Genomic DNA, 18,990 nt, shown 5'->3' on the forward strand with positions numbered 1-18,990 from the left:
CTACCATTTGTATGTTTCTGTCATCACACTTTTTGAAGCTCAAAAAGCAGGTCAGTAAAAACAAACTAGCTGATCAAATGAAGCAAACTTTATAAACCAGTAGCTGTAGTTTCTGCTTTGAAACCATGATAGTGTAGAATAGTGTCTAGTGTTCAGGTGAAGTGGTTATTCTAGAGTGAACTCACATCCTACCCTCAGCAACTCAGTGTCATATTTTGTTCACTGAACTACAGCTGCTTGTGTTCATAACCCAGATGCATCAGACTGGGACTCGGCCAGTACCACCAGTAAAAGAACCCTGCCTGGTCGCAGAATGGCCTCCCCTGGACTTGAGGAGTTCCCAGAATGGGCTAATCCATCTATTAAAGAGCAGGATGACGATATCGATTTGGCGACTACCCTGACACCTCAGAGGAGCAGCGAAAAGCCGTCAAGCACACCCCCTCAACCTGTGCCACATCCCCAACCTCGAGCAAGGAAGATGGTGCTTCAAAAACCAGAGAGTGAAGAAGGTAAGGCATATTAAACCCTTCCATGATGTTTATTTAACATTAAGTGAAACAAATGAGGTGATGGCAGCATTTTTTCATTCTTTTTGACTTCCTCTCATTTAGAATCAGATTGGGAACCAGAAAAATTGGAGTCTTCTTCTGATGCAGCCAACATGGACATTCAGATGCAAAATATAGCTGAAATTCAAACACCGGTTAGAACAGGTAAAATGCTCACTGTTCTGCTTGAGAATGCCTCTAGGTATTTGTGTTCACATGTCTTTGAATAAAAGCTTTATGTCTCCTTAGGTTCCCCTGATATCTCACCAGTGGAGGGGGACAGTAAAAGTAATGTAGAATCTGACAAGCAGCAACAAGAGGTGAGAAATCCCCAGATTATACTGTGTCTGCTAAATCCATTCCCCCATTTTTCTTTGTCCCAGACACATCATCACTCATATTAACAGGGGAATTAAAATAAGTTATCAACACATATCTGTTGGTAAATGTGCATATTTCAGGTTATGTTATGTTGCCTGTCAAGGTTTCAGGATCCTCAAAGCCTGTGGTTTCAATTTGAACCCTGTTATGTGAAACAAGTCTTTTCTATAATTAACTGTTATTTGGTAACACTTTAAAGAAGGGGTATTAGAATCCAATGTTATAATGCCTCAAATATTGTGTATTTTAATTTAAGTCCAAATGTGGTTTTTGCATTTTTGTTTGTCTGTTTTGTGTTTTCCTGTTTTGTCCATCCATGCCATCAAAGGAGAAAGATGATGCGGATGATACTTGTAAGTTAGATCTTAATAACCCACGCTCATCTGGCCATGTGGTCTCTGACACTGGAGAAGAGCACAAAGATTTTAGAGATCAATCCAGTCCTGAAGAACAAAGTGAAGCAGGTGATAAAATCCCATGGGAGAAACGGTATGAGAAGCTCTGGGTAGAGTTAGAGAAAAGGGAGGTGAAATCCACCTTCAGGAATGTTGCTGGCGAATTAAAAGAGAAATTTGGAGAACTGTTTAAATCACGATGTCCTGCAGAAGATGTCACAGAAGAAGAACATGCCATGGCTGAATCTACTTCTGCAGAAGAGTCAAGTGATGAAGAAGAGGGCGAAGTCATTGTGCGCCCCATGGCCAGAGCGAGGAGCACTGTCCTTCTCACCATACCTGAGCAGAGGGAGTCTGGCCTGGAAGACTCTGCGACAGAATCAACTGACAAGTCTGTATGCGAGGACAGGATGGAGATCTGTGAGTGTCCAGCTAGTGAGAGCAGCATGTGTCAAGAGCCAGATCTACTCACTGAAGAGGAGTGCAGGTCTCTGTCACCTCAGCTCACCACAGGACAGAGTGATGGCAGCATAGTGCATGTAAGCACAGCTTTGACTCATGATCACACCGTACCTGTGTCAGATGTTGACACATTCTTAAAAGATGAGGCCAAACCAGGGTCACATCTAGACCATATCTGTAAGGTCAACACATCTAATCATGATGAAGCTCATAAGAACCACGCAAGTTCAGAAGGGGATCCTGAGGAGTCCATCATGTCTCACCCCCCTTCAATAAGCAGATGTTCAGCATCTCTCCCGGGTGTTTCTGATGAGGAGCTGGAAGAGGACATGGAAAGGTTTAAACTTGAGGTAGGGATGCTGAAGGTTGTCTTCCTGGATTTGGAGAAAGAAAAGGCCCAACTCCAGAAAGAGGTAGAGGATGGCCGCCCCTCCCATAGTCGCCTAGACCGCCTGTCTTTCTCTTCGTTTCATCCATGTTCTTCATGTTTTCTAATCAGCCGTTTCAAAAGGCCTAAACTGTCCGTCATCTTTCATTTCTTTATGTTAAATGTTTATTTTCTATGTCTTTTTATTTGTTTTGTTTCGGTTGGAATTTTCTAAGTTGGTTTTGCACGTATTTGTTTCAGTTTAACTAACCGCAAAAATTTGCAGAATCTAATTTGTTGAAGATTTTTCAAAAAACCGAGTTAAAAAATTAATTGTTTTTGTTTGGGCCATTCTTGGATGTACTTCTCAAAACTAAACATTGTCAGTCTTGTGTGTTCTTTAGTAGGGACTTAGATTTCATCATGCATGGACTTGCTGCATGTCTCTTTTACGTTGAGTTCTGTTTTGTAAACCTTCTCTTTTTAGGCGATGCAGAGATTATTTTAATAATATAGCCTTCTTTGCCATAAAAAGAAGTGCAGTTGTGATGATGTGTCAACTGTTGGATGTTTTTTTCTTTGAATGCATGCTGTCTCAGCCTTTACACATGCACTGATTTTATAAGAAGGTTGATATCCAAGGAGTGATTGGATTTATTTATGTTTGGCCAGCCAGTTTGAAGAAAGTATAGAAAAATTATATATTTGGTATAGTCATTTTTTAAAAACAGTTTGACAGTTAAATTCATAGAGAAAACAATTAATATCTTTAATTGTCAGTGAAAAGGCGGCGTAGATTACATACAGTATTAAGTGCTGAGATGAGCTCATGTGGAATTAATAAAAAGCCTCTTGAATTGGACTGTCTTCAGATTCTAGTTGTACTTTGGGGGAAGATCTCCAGTAAACCACCTAGTCTTCTAGTTTTTGTGTGTTCAGCATTCATATCAGACTGTCCGACATGATTTCTCTCAGTTCAGGTATCTAAAATAAGGTAAGCATTGCAATGGATGCAACTATGCACCTTCTTAATTAACTGAAACCAACATGTCAAATAGGGTAACTTCACTAAGGTGTTAGGTCTCCGAAGGGAGGGGGGGGACACTAAATTATGTATGACAAAGTGCACATGTCCCTCTGCCAAAACGCATCTTAAAAGACTGGCCCCAACCTGTTACAGTTGGAAAAAGTCTCTTAAGTCTAGTTATCAAATATTTACTTTACTGTTTTCAGGTTGGCAAAGAGACACCAAAGACTGAAATGGAGGTGCAAAAATCCGGTGCATCCTGGGATTCAAGTGGAATGGCATTGGAGGAAGAAGTTGCTGAGAAACCTGAGACCAGGTTAGGATGCCTGTCGAGTCGAGCTGGAGTAATTCAAAAGGAACAGCAGCCTATGGCTGCCAAGAGGTATGCCTTTTTTTTTTTTTTTTGCATTTTACATTTTACAAAAACTGAAAGAGCAATCACTCCTGACAACATATCCACAATCTTCAATTATATTCAGAAGTCAGACATGGAGGGAAAGGTTTTTTTGTTGTTTTTTTTTTGCTGTTTGTGTTTGATGTGTGTAGTTGTCATACAATTGTATAATGCACTTTTTGATAAATGCTCTTTAGCTAAGAGTCCAGTGTCCAGTCTAAACTCTAAACTCTTATTGATTCCATTGTATGCAGTCTTTCTTCAGCAAGATCAACAAGGGCCACAAATGTAGTTGTCACAGCTCATTGACTATCAGGTTTATTGCTCTCCATAGCACCAACGGGGCACCAGTGCAATTGCATCTCCCATTCCAGCAGATCTACAATAGCAACAAACAGGAGGGGCAAGCTAGAGAGGAGAACCTACAGCTGGAGCTGGTCAGAGGGGCCCAGCGCAGCAGAGCCCCTCAGACCAACACCCATGTTAATGGAGATCCTCTCTCAGTGTTTGACGATAGCACTTTAAGTGAGGTGTCGGACGATGAAGGAAGGTATATATGCAGTATGCCACCTTTTCCATCCCCTCTGTGACTAACCCATAACATGTGTTCAGACTGATGCAAAGTGAATTGTACAGGCAGCACAAGAACATTCAAAGTCAGTGGAAAGGTGCAAGTGGGTGCGAACAGTTCCAAATTCACTCTAGAGGGAACAAATGAAGAAACTCATCAAAGTAAATAAAATATTAATGTTTATTTGAAACCTTTTGGACTTCACTTGGATCCAGAGAGAGTACAAAACAGGAAGAACATAAGAGAAACTATTGGAGTTGTTGTATATGTAGTTTGTGATGGATAAACACAGACTATTGAAATACTCCAATGGTCAAATTTACATAGAGTAAATAGATCAAGGTGTAAAATCACATTGTGTTCAGTCTAAACAAACCTTTTCATTATTGGTGGTGGGTGATGATTAGGAAGCATTTTTCTTGATTATAATTATTTTCCTTCCTACATAGTTGCATGACTAACCACTGATGAAATAGTATACTGCATTATACCTTTACGCTTCCAAAGAAGTTTTCATTGCACGTCTCAGTCAGTAGTTTAAGCATAAATCTTCTGAATAACCCATTTTTCTTCCCTGTGTATGTTGGGCTCAGGTTGTCACCCAGTGGAGAACAGAAAAGCGAGGTAAAACACAATTTCTGTCAGTAATTAAAGTTCTAGCAGACGATAAAGAATGAGAACCTGAATGATATTACTACTGCATTTTGTTTTCCATATTCAGAATCCTGAAGAAGTAGAGATGGCAGAAGACTTTGATGAGCTCACTCAGTCATCAGACACAGCCACAGATGACATCGACTCTCCAACTTCAGGCTATCGCCACGCATCCCTGCTCATTCAGAAGCTCGACTCAGCCACTTTGGGTATTTATTCAGCTGGTTCATACTTATTTAATCAATATTAATGTAATCATTTCTGCTTTTTAGAGCTTTATTTCAGTGCTTTGCAAAATAAGTGAATGCGAATTCAGGTATATGCTCATTAGGTAATGGACTCTGCCGTGTTATATCTCACAGACTCGAGGAGCATGGTGAAGCTGCAGAACATTTTCCACGAATATGAGCGCTCCATTCAGAAGGCGAGGAGTCGCCACGGTTATCTGGCAGACAAGGTGGGCCAGCTCGAAATGGAGAGGGCAGAGTTGAAGAGCTCACTGGAGGAAGTTAAAGATGTTAAATCTGGCTTGGAGCGCAACCAGCTGGAATTGCAGACTGAAGTCACAAACATCAAGTAAGAATCACTTTCTACTACCAAAGTACTCTGTAGAAATGTATTCACATGATTTCATCGTATGTCATTGCCTTTTCTTTTTTTATCTTGTATTTTGATTAATTGTCTTGAATTTTCTGTGTGATACCTGGTATAGGTTTCAGCTGAAACAGGAGCAGGAAAATCGACGCAATGCCACCATGATGTACAACACCACCAGAGATAAGCTGAGGAGGACGGAGGAGCAGCAACAGTTGGAGGTTCAGGAGAGACAGAAGGTGGAACTCACCCTCAGGAATCTGGAGCTGGAGATGAGAACACTAGTCAACAACATGAAACAGGTGCAGCCTCTTAAACGTTATTTCTTTGGGTGAAAATGTACACTGATTTTGCTTGTGCTGTTGTTCTATTGATGTGTAATATCTATTATATTGTATTAATGAATATCAATATGACTGTTTGAAAATTAGGTTAACCCAAGCTTGATTCTTTAGATCATTTGTCACACAATGCGTCTTTTCTGTGGTACCTAACACTCATTATAGAGTGTTTATTTAGAATTCATGTCGATGTTTTTGCTGTTTTTGCTGTTTTTTGCATTTTTTGTGTTGTTATGCATATGGTCATTTCATTAATGGGTTATGTCACCATACAGCTTGAAGAGGACCACAGCGAGACCCAGAGACTGCTGGCTCAGGAGCGCAGTGCTCGGACACTGCAGGAGAATCTGCTCAACAGCCACCTCCGTAAGCAGCAGGAGATTGAGAATGAGAACAAAAGAAACATAAGCAAGAGCAATGAGGTAATTCTCACAGAGTGACAACCAGTATTTTTGAATATGTCTATCTTTTTGTACCTATTGATTTCGAAGTTGTGTTTTCCTCATCTTTGATGGGTTATTTGAAACATTTTGGAACTTTAAAGTTGAACAGTATGGTGATGCTAATAGAGGACTATCATTTCTATGTTTATACATTTTGTGAGTAAATGTGCATTTTAAAATCAAATCCGTAAAGCAACTTATCCTTTTGGGTCAATCTTAACATGTTTTGTTCCTGTTGTTCATAGGCCTTGTCTCAGCTCACTGAGGCCGGCGACAGGGAGAGGGAGTTGCACCAGCAGACTGCCATCTTACAAGAGCAGCTAACAATCCTGAGAACAGACCTCGAGCGTTCACAGGCCAACAGCAGCCTCAAAGAGAGCCATCTTTTGGAGGAGAATGAGGCCCTCAAGGAACAACTTGAAGATGCTCGCAGAGATCTCAAACTCAACAGTGAAGCACTGACCCAGACTGTCTTCAACTGTAATAACCAGGTTACTGCCATGAAGTCTGAGCTGGCTATAATGACAACCCGCCTGGAAAATGAGCGGCAGGCTCGTGAAACACTGGAGTCAGAGGTTGAGTCCACCCGTACCCGCCTGGCTGGAGCTGTGAAGGAGGCAGAGCTTTGCCTGGCAGCTCACACAGACACAGAAAGAGCTCTGCTGCGAGAGAAAGAGGAACACCAGCGTCTTAAAGACAAGCTCACAGGTCTGTAGTAGAGGTCCTCACGGCTAAAATAATTTGTGACCAAACCCAAAAAGGCAAGGAAATACACTCTATTTCACCTTAAACGTCCACTCATAGTTATGCATGACAATAGTTGCACATTTCAGATCAGCTTTGCAGTTAGGTTGCATCAAGCATAAAAAAAGTTTGCCTTTTGAACTACAATAATAACTGCCCCTTCCTTTACACAGCTGCTGATGTTAGTGTTGCTAATTTTGCCATCATCTGTGCTATGCAGGGGTATTCACTTGCACAGGTCATGTGTCCCACTCAGGTGTTACACATAATGTTTAACAGTTCCAGGGTCCCAGGTCAGGTCTCAGCCTCTCTAGATTTAGGTGTACCCGACCCGTGAAAACCACTAGTTGGTTGATGTAGAAGTCCAAGTAGACTCCAAGCATCAAATTGTAATGACTCAAGTTTTGTAAAACACACATATTTTATCAATAGGAACATCAGCCTGGAAGAGCAGTTTGTAACAAAAGTGTACCTCATGTGTAAATAATTAAATGAACTTCTTTCTTTTATGTGTATCCATCGAAGGGAAGATCAGATGTAAAGGGCTCAACTGTTGCAGTTGGCCCGTTGCCACTGACAACCAGATTCAAATTACTATCATTTCAGTTGATCCAATGACCTCTGTTAAAAAAAAAAATAAAAAAAGCAAAGATATAACTACCCTGAGTGACTGTTGGACTAGTTGCTCTCTCTGGGCCCTTTCAGCTTGCTCCTGATGTTGTGTACACTGGTTACTTGTTTGTAACTCCTAATATATTTAATTGTAAAGGTGAAGCTACCAGTCAACGTGAAGCAATCAACAGCCTGTCGCAGAAGCTGTCCAAAGCAGAGGCTCGTGCAAACAGCATGGAGAATGAAGTTCATCGTCTCACAATGCAGCTGACTGAGAAGGGCCTACTGCTGGAGGTCCTACAGCGGGAGAAGGACCAGGCAGGTGTCCGTGTCAAGGAGCTAGAAGTGACTCTGCAGGCCGAGAGGGAGCTGGTCAGTCGTTCAGGAGCACGCCAAGAGGCCGCGCAGGAGAGGCTAGCCCAAGCGCAGAGTGAGAGCATGTTACTACGGCAACAGTTAGAGGAGGCCCAAAACAAAGGTGTAGCAAAAGAGCGTGCTGTGACGGATGCCCAAGAGCGCTTCAGTGACATCTTGTCCAAGCTGCGCTCTGACTGCGAAGAGCGAGTCCAGCTAGTGGAGGAGAGGAATAAGGAGCTCGCCAGCAAGGCTGCTGACCTTCGAGATCAGATCTACAAGTTAGAGGAGGAGAAGAACGAAAGAGAGGTAAGATTAAGACTCAGTGGGGTAAGAGGATTAACTCACCTCGTCCTCCAGACCCAGTTTTAGCCTGTCTTCCATTCACCAGATCTCCCTCTATATCTAATCAAACCCCTGCTGTCTCTGGATTGTGTCTGAGTGCAGACTAGTTTAAGGCAGCTGCAGCAGGATCTAGCTGACTCACTCAAGAAGCTGTCAATGAGTGAAGCTACTCTGGAGGTCAACACGCGCTATCGCAGTGACCTGGAGGAAGAGAAGGCTCGACTCCTCAAAGACTTGGACAGACTTAAAGGAAAGGTAACGACATGGAACAGTGCCTCCTTGTGGCAGCATATTCTCTGAATAGGTCTCTGAAACCAGTTGTGTTTATGATCATGGAGCAAACATTCAAAGCTGCACTAAAATTAGATGGCTTATTATCAGTATTTTAGGTGATAGAGCAAAACCGACTATACCCACTAACAGTTAAGTAACTGTTTACATTACTAATGAGGGTGAATGCTACTTCTCTGTCATGTAGCTGGACGAAAGCGAAGACCAGTATGTGCAGGCTGAGAGACGAATTAACAGCCTAAAGAGCAAACTGGATGAAAGTGAAAAGGAACTCACCACTGCTGCTCAGAAACTCCAGGAGGCGCTGTCTGCCTCAGCAGCTTCTGATACCACCATCAGACAGCTGGAGGAAGCTGTGCAAAGGTATGTACAAACACATTCTCTCTATCCAGAAATACACCCCTAGGATTGAAAAATCGATTGACTTATATTTTTTAAAAGCAACATGGTTTGTATGACAAACCTGGCTACCTGGCTACACCAGGTCTTATATTCCTTTGTCTCCACTCTGTATAAATATTATCACAAAAAACAGTTATGGTTGTTCATAGGACAAGTATCATCTGATTATTGTGATGAAGTGAAATATCATTTTCATTTGATACCACTGTCAAATCATTTTGAGTGAATTTATGTATATTGATAAGCATTAACAACAGATGAAAGTTGATGGAAAAGCTTGAAAGTTATAGACATAAAACAAACAAGCTACAAGACTAAAAAAAATTATAATCAACAGCATGTGTTGAAAGCATTATCATGAGTCTGGACATGTTTTCGATATACATGGATGTCTCTGATGCATAATGTTGATATAATGTCACATTAGGCTGGAGATAGAGAACGCCAGGCTGGAAGCTGCTGCAAAGCAACAGTCCAATAAAATCGATGCGCTTCAGAAAGAAGCCCAGGAATCTGCCATGGTGAGTGCTGCAAACCTAATTCAGCAACCTGCACACACACATTACACACAGGACAAAAAAGGTGCAGTACCTGCAGTATCTGCAGTACCTTTTTGTAACCACAGAAGTGAAATCCTACCAAAAAGCTAACTTTACATCCTGAAGTCATTACTATATTTTAAGGTATTTGATCTTTTTCCAGCAATCTGACTGCTCGCCTGGAGGAGGGGTTGGTATTATAACTTGTAGGCTTAGTTTTTTTTCTGTGTGGGTTTACCTCTGTTTCTCAAAAATAATACAAATTCACAAAAATCATAGAATTTTACTGTGCATATTTACAAACTTGGGCTTTGTGGGCTAGAGCTGCTAGATCAGGAATCCAGATATATCAAGGAAGTTACAGCTTTATCTTCGTTTGGGATTTTCTTTGGTGACATCAAAATGTGTTTTGTCCCTGATCTTGGTATGCGGGCTCTTCCATTTCTTTTTATGTTCAGCTGCATGTTGCATGTTGCTTCTTTAAGTTTAAAGTGTCCTCCCCCCCCAAAAAAAAGACAATAATCAAAAAATAAAGCAGCAGAAACACAAAGATATTTGATTTATTTTTTTTATGCTTTTCTTATTTCTGTAGGTCAGAGGTCATTTGGAGGATTTGGTTACAAACCTCCAAAGCAGTAAGATGAATTTGGAAGACCAACTCAGTAGAGAGGTTGGTGGCTTATTTTTGTTTCCTTGCCAAGAAAACTTAAAGCATAGATTTTCCATTTCTTACGCTCACCCTTTTTTCTAGTCTTTGTCTATGTAATTCACCTGAGACCAGTCTGAGCAGGAAGTTCCTAAATGTTTTGAGCAGGGAGCCAAATGAGAATCAAACCTTTTACCTTTTTGTGACACTTATATGAAACCCAGGCAACTGGAATACCACACAATTTTGAACCCATGCATAAAACAGAACAGTGGGCCTACATTAAACAAGCAAAGCTCCAAACTATTTTGTGTTTCTTGAAGCTGTGCAATGTAAAACAATATCACAAACTAGACTATAACTGTTAAATTAAATCTTTTCTCTCTCTAGGGAATTAAAATCCAACTGTCAAAATTCATAAAATTAAGAAACTAGATATTGTATATGATAAAATGTAAGATATTAGGAAAATAATAATCAGTAACATCTTAACAGTATATTTAAGACAGTTTCTCACAGATTAGATGAGCAGTCTTTAGCCAACTGTCTGACATGTGATCATTATAACTAGCTGAATGTTTTTTGTTCTTGTTTTATATAAAAATGCATATATTTATCTATAATGATGATAAAAATAAGTTATTTCCTTTTTCTAAGGTCCAGAAGCAAAGCATGCTGTCTCACACAGCCCAGGACTCTCAGGCCTTGTGGGAGGAGGAGCTGAAGAGCCGCTCTAAGTTAGGACTACGCCTGGCAGAGCTGGAAAAAGAAAAAGGAGAACTGAGCACCCAGGTGATTATAGTGATGCATTCATGTGCAGGCTCATGTAAATGCTGAATTACGTGGCCATCGCCTCTCATGATATACCACAGTTTGAGTCCCAAGAGTAATCATCCCGTCCGGTCATTTGTTCCAGATGGAAATAGAAAAGAAGAAAGCCAAGAAAATAGCGGAGCAGAAAAAGGCTGTAGACACCCGACTGGATCAGGAGATGAAGAGAAACACAGATCTTCAAAAAGAAATGTACAGGTGACTCCTTTCTTCCTCCTTGCTCCCTCCTCACCTATGGCAGTGCCTCCCCCTACTGTTTAGACACAACTAGTGTCCAGTAGAGCGCAGTCTTTCCTGGCTTACAAGGCTGTGATGCACCAATGTGTGCATCTGGTGTAAGGTTGTATTTCCATCTTTTAAAATCAACACCTATTAATGTAACAAGTCCCTGCAGTCCTTGTGTTTAGTTAATTGTGTCCAGTTTAGTGTTTCTTATTCTTTGACGTTCCCGATTCTGTTGATGATTAACATAGATTTGGAGTTTGCTTTTGATAAGGGTTGTTTGTGTCGTGTTTTGCTTCCAAATTTATTACATTCACAAGAATAGATTAGTTAAATGTAGTCAAAACTGTTTTTAGCCTTGTACAGAAACAGTGTTTGGAATAATTATTAACTTTTCATATCATTAGTCAAGTTGAAGTCTCTGAGCACATCATGAATATTAGGTCATTACTTAATTTTCAGTTGTTAGCTGATCTTCAGGTTTTTGTTAAATATTCATTTTGTGTGTTAAAATTTGTGGATATGTGTTTAAGGTTGCGAACTTTATTAAAGACTGCAAAGAAGAAATTACGGGATCAGGACATGGGTGGAGCTGAATTTGGCTCTCCTCTGAGCAGTCTGCGGGTGGACCAAAGCAGACACAGTCAGCCTGAAGGTGCCTTTGGACGGATGAAGGATAAGGTTTGTATGGTACAACGCTTTGATATTGGTGTTAACCCCAAAATAATATACTACGCATAGTAGTAGAGTTTGAAACTTTGACTTCATCCATCCACTTGAGTCCCTTAGATAATGTTAAAAGATATTCTCCATATTTCTTGTCACCAGGTCGATGATCTTCAGGCACAGCTGGAGAAAGAAGCCTCTCGTCGCAGCCAGCTCGAGAGGGTGAACGGGGATCTTAAAGATCAGCTGGCCTCTCTTAAGAGCTTGGGCCGCAGTAGTGACCAGTTGGAGAGGAGTAAGAGGCAGTTGGAGGAGGAGGTACTTGACCTGAGACGCCGTTTGGAAACCTCTCAGATGGAGCAGAGCCAGGTGGAGACGTATCGGCGTGACGCAGAGGACAGGGCCCGCCAGGAAGTACAACAGAAACTGGAGCAGGTCAACCTGTTCCTGCAGGTAAAAATTCTGTCTACTTAAAGTAAATTGTCTAATATGTACAAACCTACGCCATCTTTTTCACAGTATGATTGTTTGCCTGACAAAGAGCAACAGTGAAAAGTTTAGATTTATTTAACTTGAATTGCTCGGAGTGTCCCTCCAGAAACCGTAACATTGAAGATGCAAGAAGTCATAACAGAATGAAATGAGCAAAAGAGAAGAGATAAAGATAATTAACTGAATAGATTAATTGATATAAAGATATATGCTGTAGTAGCTATGGTAGCATGTGTTTATAAAAACTTAACAAAGTCTCATTAGTATAATGTGTGTCTGTTTGTTTTCCAGTCACAGGCAGCATCCCAAGAAGCATTGGATCAGATTAAAGCAGCCAATGAGGCCAACCTGCGCTCCCAGCTGGAGCAGAAAATCCGAGAGATGGAGGGGGAACTGGGCCGTGCCCGCACCACCCAGCAGGACAGCCTCAATCAAAGAGAGTCCACGCGCACAGAGCTAGAACGATACCGCCAACTCTACACAGAGGAGCTGCGCCTCCGCAAGTCCCTGGCTGCCAAACTAGAGAGGTGAGACCCGATTGATCTTCACAGTTGCAAGGTTTGAAAGACTGGATGATCCGTCTTTAATACCTGTGCTGTATTCTGGCATAAACTGTGCTGACGGTGTTTGTATCAGTAATTCATCTTTCACTGTATTCTCATCACAGGGCCAACAGTCGGCTCGCAGAAGCCAATTCCAAGTTGCTCAACGAGCGCAGCAGATCTCTGATCACCAGCAGCATCGCAAATGGTAGCCTTGGAGGGCCCTCGTTGGATGTGGGCTCCTTGGGTTCACCAGCACAATATGGGGCCACACTGGGGCCCCTCAACAGGAGCCTTGGCCTGGGACTCTCCCTCCTTAGCCCCGTTTCTGAGGGACAAAACAGCAGGGTTGAGGATTACCTAGCCAAGGTATGTACAGTCATTAACAGACAGACCCATTTACTCAATCGATTACAATGAGTTTTCTTCATGTAGACAAGTTAATTTACTGAGGGACATTTTCATTTCCATGTTGTTGCAATTGTCAGTGCTGTTCTTGTGTAACTGGTGAAGTTTTGTTCAAAGATGTTGCTTTTTATGCACAAGTTAGTGTGTTGTTATGTTGTCATTACTGCATCAAACATTTCAGATTGTGGATCAATGTAATCAAAGGAAAGACAGTATTAAATATTGATCTAATGCCTTTTCCAAATTCTCTTAATACCTGTCTTCCCTCTTGAAGATCGCCTTTGAAACTGAAGTTATTTCTTCACCTAATACTTTTCTTCCTCGTGCACCCTGTTTCTTCTTCATCTATCTCTAGTCTTCATGGTAGTGGGACTTCTAACCTGTCTCCTGTTTCTCACTCTTTTAGCTTCTAGCTCAAAAGTCTGTCTCTCATCTCTCTTCTCTTCAGCCAGACTCATAACCAGGTGTGTAGATGTGTTTAGTTCTGTGTCTGATTGGCTGCTATTCCCTTCACTTCTGGATTAACGGTTCTGTTCACATGCAAGCTACAATGTGCAGGGTTCGCACAGTGAAAAAACGCTGCAGACATTATTTAATGTAAATGTTTCCTCATTTCTGCAATCAGAGAACTATGACTAAATGTTACTGTTGAAATGTGCTGGAACCCTGTGCGTTAGTGGTTTGTCAGCAGACTGTAACAGCTGAAATCTCAAACCCCCCCCTCTGAATTCTCTGCTTTAAGTTGACTTTCTTCACACCCTGACGTTGGCACCTGGGGTAGAGATGATGTGACTCTTACAAGAGAAATCTGTATTTATTACTGTAATTTTTCTAAAGTAATTGGAGCAGCACTACCACTTTGCTTATATATGAGCCACACTCATTAATGTCTTCCATTTGTGATTTAGTTTATTCAGTCACACATCCTTGAGAATACAATGTGGCCATTTTTTGTCTGAACCAATAAAACACATTTGAGGAGTGCAGCACACCAGACATAGAAGACTGTATTGGAGAGAAATAACAAGTTTACATGAATTGCTTACTAAGATATTACCATCATACACTAGCGACCGTGCCGCAGCTGTACGTATTTTGGTTCCACTAGCCTCATCCCTTACCCTGTGATAGAGACATTTGACAAGAAAGTAAAAGTAAAGTACAAAGCTCAGATATATAATAGATGGGATTCATTTTTATTCATGGTAATGTTAAAAGTTTAAATTAATTAAAAGCAACTATGAACTGAAATAATAGGCAACCGTTCCATCCAGACATTTCATGTCTTTAGTCCCGCTTACATTTAGTTTGTGTGCCAGCTCATCCTTTTTTAAACAAGTGTAAATTTGCCACTGTCGTCTTAAAGACATAACAATAATGTATTGTGTGTGTGTGTGTGTGTGTGTGTGTGTGTGTGTGTGTGTGTGTGTGTGTGTGTGTGTGTGTGTGTGTGTGTGTGTGTGTGTGTGTGTGTGTGTGTGTGTGTGTGTGTGTGTGTGTGTAGTTACACGTCTAACTATAATACATACAATTCTGGTTTGCAGAGAAAAATCATTTTCCATGTGATGTTACATGTTTGATGTTTTATTCATGCATATTTTGAGTTTAAATGCATTTTCTACAAACTCTTTGCATTATTTGGGGAGAAAAATGACATAAGTTGAACATATTGATTGATTTATTTAAAGGACAACATCAGATACCCTGCAGAAACTCTTGACTAAAGCAGAGCTTGCATGCTTGGCATGTCCTGCTGTGTTTATTGTAATGCTCCTGACTTTGCAGTGTTTTTCCATTATTCAAATATTTGTGATTATTATGTGTTTGCCATTCATCGCTGTGTTGTGTTTGGTGGTAAAATACTATATCATGTTTATTTTCACCTATTTTTCTCAGTTATGTTAGCTGATGTTTGCCACCAACACATTTGAACTCACATGTAACTATAACTTTCCCCTTCTTTTTCCAGATGCAGAGCGAGTTAGATAGAAACATATCAAAGGAATTAAATAAAGGTGAGTGGCCAGAACCTGGAAACATCATATTGCCTTTGGTTATTCAGATGATTGCAGAATCTGACTTGTAGCTGCTGCTCAGTGATGCTAACTGTAGTCTCTCTCCGGTCTTCAGCCACAGCAGAGCTGGATGTCGCTTCAGCCAGAATGTCTCCAGTGGGCTCTGCCTCGAGGGTGGAGCTGGACCCCATCAGCAGGGCGACGCAGCAGTACTTAGAGGTACTTAAGAAGAACAATATGATCTAAACGTGCATCACAGCTGCTTACAGTCCAAGTATTTCAGCCAATTAAAAACTTCAAACCTGCAGTGCAGAACTTTTGTCTGCCCTCTCTGTAGATGTCATACTCCTTTTCGCTGTAGCCTAACAGGGTTTGTGAACTCTGAAATACTGCAAAATAGATTTGTGGTGGTGATAAATCAGCATTGTGTGATCTCATCTGACAAGTCCTGCACTCTGGCTTTAAATACGGACTGCAACAGCTTAAGGCCAAATCCAACGCCCAGTTACGAACACGAAGAATCCAGCTTTGTATGTATTTACACTCCATTCTTTTATGAAAAAACATAACATAATGCACATTGCACTTAACCACTCAGGAGCAAAGGGCACGAGTCATAGATATATATTTCATCAGTGATGGGTACAATTGGAGAAAACCTCAAAAGTATTTGTTCCTTATCAGTTATGTTTGATGTATAACTGTTTTGTTCCATTTAGCACTACAGATTTGTGGTTTGGATTTTTGTTTGTGAATATTGGTGTTGCTAATTTGGAGGTTTAAGTATTTGATGTACAGTATGCATCATTAATGATTTTGCCAAGATGTTACATTTGGTACGTGCCATCAAATGGTGCAATATCTGTCTTGGTCTTATTCTGTTAGACTCATTGGAGTGTTGTGTTTATGATTATCTTATTTATTCATTTTTTATGAAAATGATATACTTGAATAAGACGCGCTGGAATACTCTCTGGCAATTGAAACAGGGTGACCACATTTGTACAACTGTCATTTCAGCCTTTGGTCAGCTCAATGTTAGGGCCACCGAAAGTGAAACACACTTTTTTGTTTGTTTTTGTTTGTGTTTCCATAAATATCCATAAATACTGTAACAGAATCTATATAGGAAAACATTTATGACGACTGCACATTACAGAAAACTCTAACGTTGTAAATAAAAGTTAAGAAAACCCTGCATTTGAGTGAATTATTGATACACTGCGGACGTTAGAAACAATGACCATGTTGTGGCCAACTTTTCATCCATAAACACATCATTAAGTCTGTGTGTTAATTCCTCCATAAAATCTCAGTAACTTTTAGCAAGATTAAAGTAGATTTCTTAAACCTTCATAATGTCTTAACCCGCAACAACAAATCAGGGATCAGTCAAGCTCTTTTATGAACTGCTGATGCTGCTGTCTGAAGATATATAAATATATATTGAAACAAACGTTGCACGTGAAGTTAATAAAACAAAAGGTATAAAGTAAAATAACTTGTAAAGAGCTTTAAAGACAAACGCACATTAAACAGAAGCTTGACCTGAAAAAGTACAATTGAATACACTGTTTTAAAAGAGACCCTCACCTGCCCCAAACATCATAACGTAGACTGAAAAAAGGTGTTGTAACATGCAGATTTAATGGTGTGCAAATATTATATTTTATAAAATATGATATAATACATTAACTGTAACTGTAAGTGTTTTTATAACCTCTAATTGACCCAGTAATGAAACAATTCATGGATGGTTTCAGCAGAATTGACAGTTTGTGCTTATTACATGTAGCCGAGCTGTAGACTGATGTCTTGTTGAGGACTATATATTCAGTACTCACCTCTCTTACGCTGGAATCACTCCTTATTCTGCATTTATTGTCTGCTGAACCTGTGTTCAGATTCCAGGTGTCTTAATATTCCAGATAGAAAATGCAGCTTGCCATCAATATTTCATGCACAGCCATTTTTAACCCAGCCCTCATTAGCTATGTTTTGATGTACTTCACATTACCCTCCTCCTCTCGCACTCCCAAACGCATGAAACTTGATGGTATGCGTTGGTTTAGAAACCATTCCCCTCACTTATTAAAATGAGACAATGTGTTTATGATTGCCCCCCTCTGCTGTGTCTCTCTTCCCTTTGATCCGTCCTCTCTGCGTCAGACTCAAATGTTAGATATTCAAATCCGGTTACGTTTATTTTTGTTTCCTTTACAGCAGATGGGCACATCTGACAGACTGACTATTAGGTGTTATTATTTCCCCCCCCTTTTTTTTTTTCTTTTCAATAGACGGGACTTCATACACTACACGTAAACCTTGTTTTGATTGAGGAGGTTACAACCATTGTCATGAAGCTTTGGAGGCATGCGAGAATACAAATAGACAGATTCTGAATAAGAAGTGTTGAAAGGGTTGTTTTTGAAAAGCAACTCAGGTATGAAACAAACCGCTCCTCACTGGGTCATCCTCCATCTGTGATGCCCAGTCTTGTTATCTCAATAGACTGCCAGTCCAACAACTGTTCAGGAAAAATAAAAAAAACCAGGGTGTTGGTTTTTCAACCCCAAGCCTCCGGCACGTGATGAGGATGTCAACCGAACGGGACATTTTATTAATAAATCTTCCTGCAATGACACAAATGTGCAAGTGCACCTTTCAAACTTTGACTGTCCCCAATTGAAAACGTCACACAAAATATCATTATAAGAAAAGACAAGTGTGTTTGAAGGTGTAACAGTAAGTGTGATGATGAGAAACCAGTAAGATTGCGTTATTTGTCAGTTTAACTAGTTATTCGTACTAAGGCTGCGAAATCAGTCCTTTATCGTATGCAGCTGGACTTGTTTCAGTTTCTTGAAGATGTTTCAGCTCTCGTTCTCAGAACCGAAGAAGCCTCTTGGATGAGAGGTGAAAATGTGCTACTGCCTATGACATAGCCGTTATAATTATCATGACCTGAAAGATGGAGAACCTTCATCGTCTTTAGTTTCCCACAGCAGACTTGACCCCATGTCTCCTTCCAACCTGAAGGAGAAGTTGAACTGGACAACAGAAATTCATTCAATTCTCACAATATAGAAGCTGAAACAAGAAAGTATTATTTTATTCAAATAGTTGCCGATCAGTCATCTTCCGGTCGACTTTACTGATTTATAGAGAGCAAATTACAAAACTAAAAATGTTCTGTTTCCTGCATGTAATCGTACCAAAAGCGGTGAGTGTGGATCCAGATAAAGTGATTTTTTTTTTCTCTCTCTAACTTTAACATCGCAAGATCTGGCATTTATTCAACATTTTCATTCATTTATCTGAGAATAATGCGTAGATCTTGATGGAAAAAAAATCTGCCGTATAAAGGCGGCTTGTATCTGTAGGTGAGAACAACTTGATGCGGATGCAAATGCAAATAAAAATCCAGATCTGGCAGATTTAAATGTTTTTATTTGATATTGTATTATTAATGTTAGCTTATAACTGTGTTTGTCGCTCCACATAAAGTGAAAGTGATGGTAGTGTCACATATGTTTGAGCGTTTATTTCAATCTAAAGTCAAATTAAGTGTGTACAGTGCATCCATGTCAGCATAATTCAACACTGTGGCTGCAACATATGTCGGTTTTGAATTCCCTCTGACACTATCAGCTGTTTGTGATTCGCGGAGGTAGACATCAGCTGCGGGTAAAGGGTATAAC

At 40.4% G+C, this 18,990-nt stretch overlaps 1 protein-coding gene across 3 annotated transcripts in view; it reads left to right on the forward strand.

The window, feature by feature from the left end:
- The window catches only part of si:ch211-272n13.3 (ankyrin repeat domain-containing protein 26), a 29,635-nt gene extending 13,146 nt beyond the window's left edge, over window positions 1-16,489 (forward strand). For all 3 annotated transcript variants that reach the window (XM_037106853.1, XM_037106855.1, XM_037106854.1), the window contains 26 exons: window positions 255-512; window positions 615-716; window positions 801-871; window positions 1,261-2,139; window positions 3,390-3,565; window positions 3,912-4,127; window positions 4,742-4,772; window positions 4,870-5,011; window positions 5,165-5,378; window positions 5,515-5,698; window positions 6,013-6,159; window positions 6,426-6,888; window positions 7,694-8,199; window positions 8,338-8,490; window positions 8,714-8,889; window positions 9,356-9,449; window positions 9,631-9,657; window positions 10,060-10,137; window positions 10,771-10,905; window positions 11,030-11,142; window positions 11,700-11,847; window positions 11,995-12,285; window positions 12,616-12,851; window positions 12,992-13,235; window positions 15,244-15,289; window positions 15,405-16,489. In XM_037106853.1, coding sequence (XP_036962748.1) covers window positions 255-512; window positions 615-716; window positions 801-871; window positions 1,261-2,139; window positions 3,390-3,565; window positions 3,912-4,127; window positions 4,742-4,772; window positions 4,870-5,011; window positions 5,165-5,378; window positions 5,515-5,698; window positions 6,013-6,159; window positions 6,426-6,888; window positions 7,694-8,199; window positions 8,338-8,490; window positions 8,714-8,889; window positions 9,356-9,449; window positions 9,631-9,657; window positions 10,060-10,137; window positions 10,771-10,905; window positions 11,030-11,142; window positions 11,700-11,847; window positions 11,995-12,285; window positions 12,616-12,851; window positions 12,992-13,235; window positions 15,244-15,289; window positions 15,405-15,535 — 5,261 coding nt within the window. In that variant the 3' untranslated portion in view covers window positions 15,536-16,489. The remainder of the gene's footprint in view (window positions 1-254; window positions 513-614; window positions 717-800; window positions 872-1,260; window positions 2,140-3,389; window positions 3,566-3,911; window positions 4,128-4,741; window positions 4,773-4,869; window positions 5,012-5,164; window positions 5,379-5,514; window positions 5,699-6,012; window positions 6,160-6,425; window positions 6,889-7,693; window positions 8,200-8,337; window positions 8,491-8,713; window positions 8,890-9,355; window positions 9,450-9,630; window positions 9,658-10,059; window positions 10,138-10,770; window positions 10,906-11,029; window positions 11,143-11,699; window positions 11,848-11,994; window positions 12,286-12,615; window positions 12,852-12,991; window positions 13,236-15,243; window positions 15,290-15,404) is intronic.
- The last annotated feature ends 2,501 nt before the right edge of the window (window positions 16,490-18,990 follow it).

Source organism: Acanthopagrus latus, chromosome 8 (genome assembly GCF_904848185.1).
Source record: "Acanthopagrus latus isolate v.2019 chromosome 8, fAcaLat1.1, whole genome shotgun sequence".
NCBI lineage: Eukaryota > Metazoa > Chordata > Actinopteri > Spariformes > Sparidae > Acanthopagrus > Acanthopagrus latus.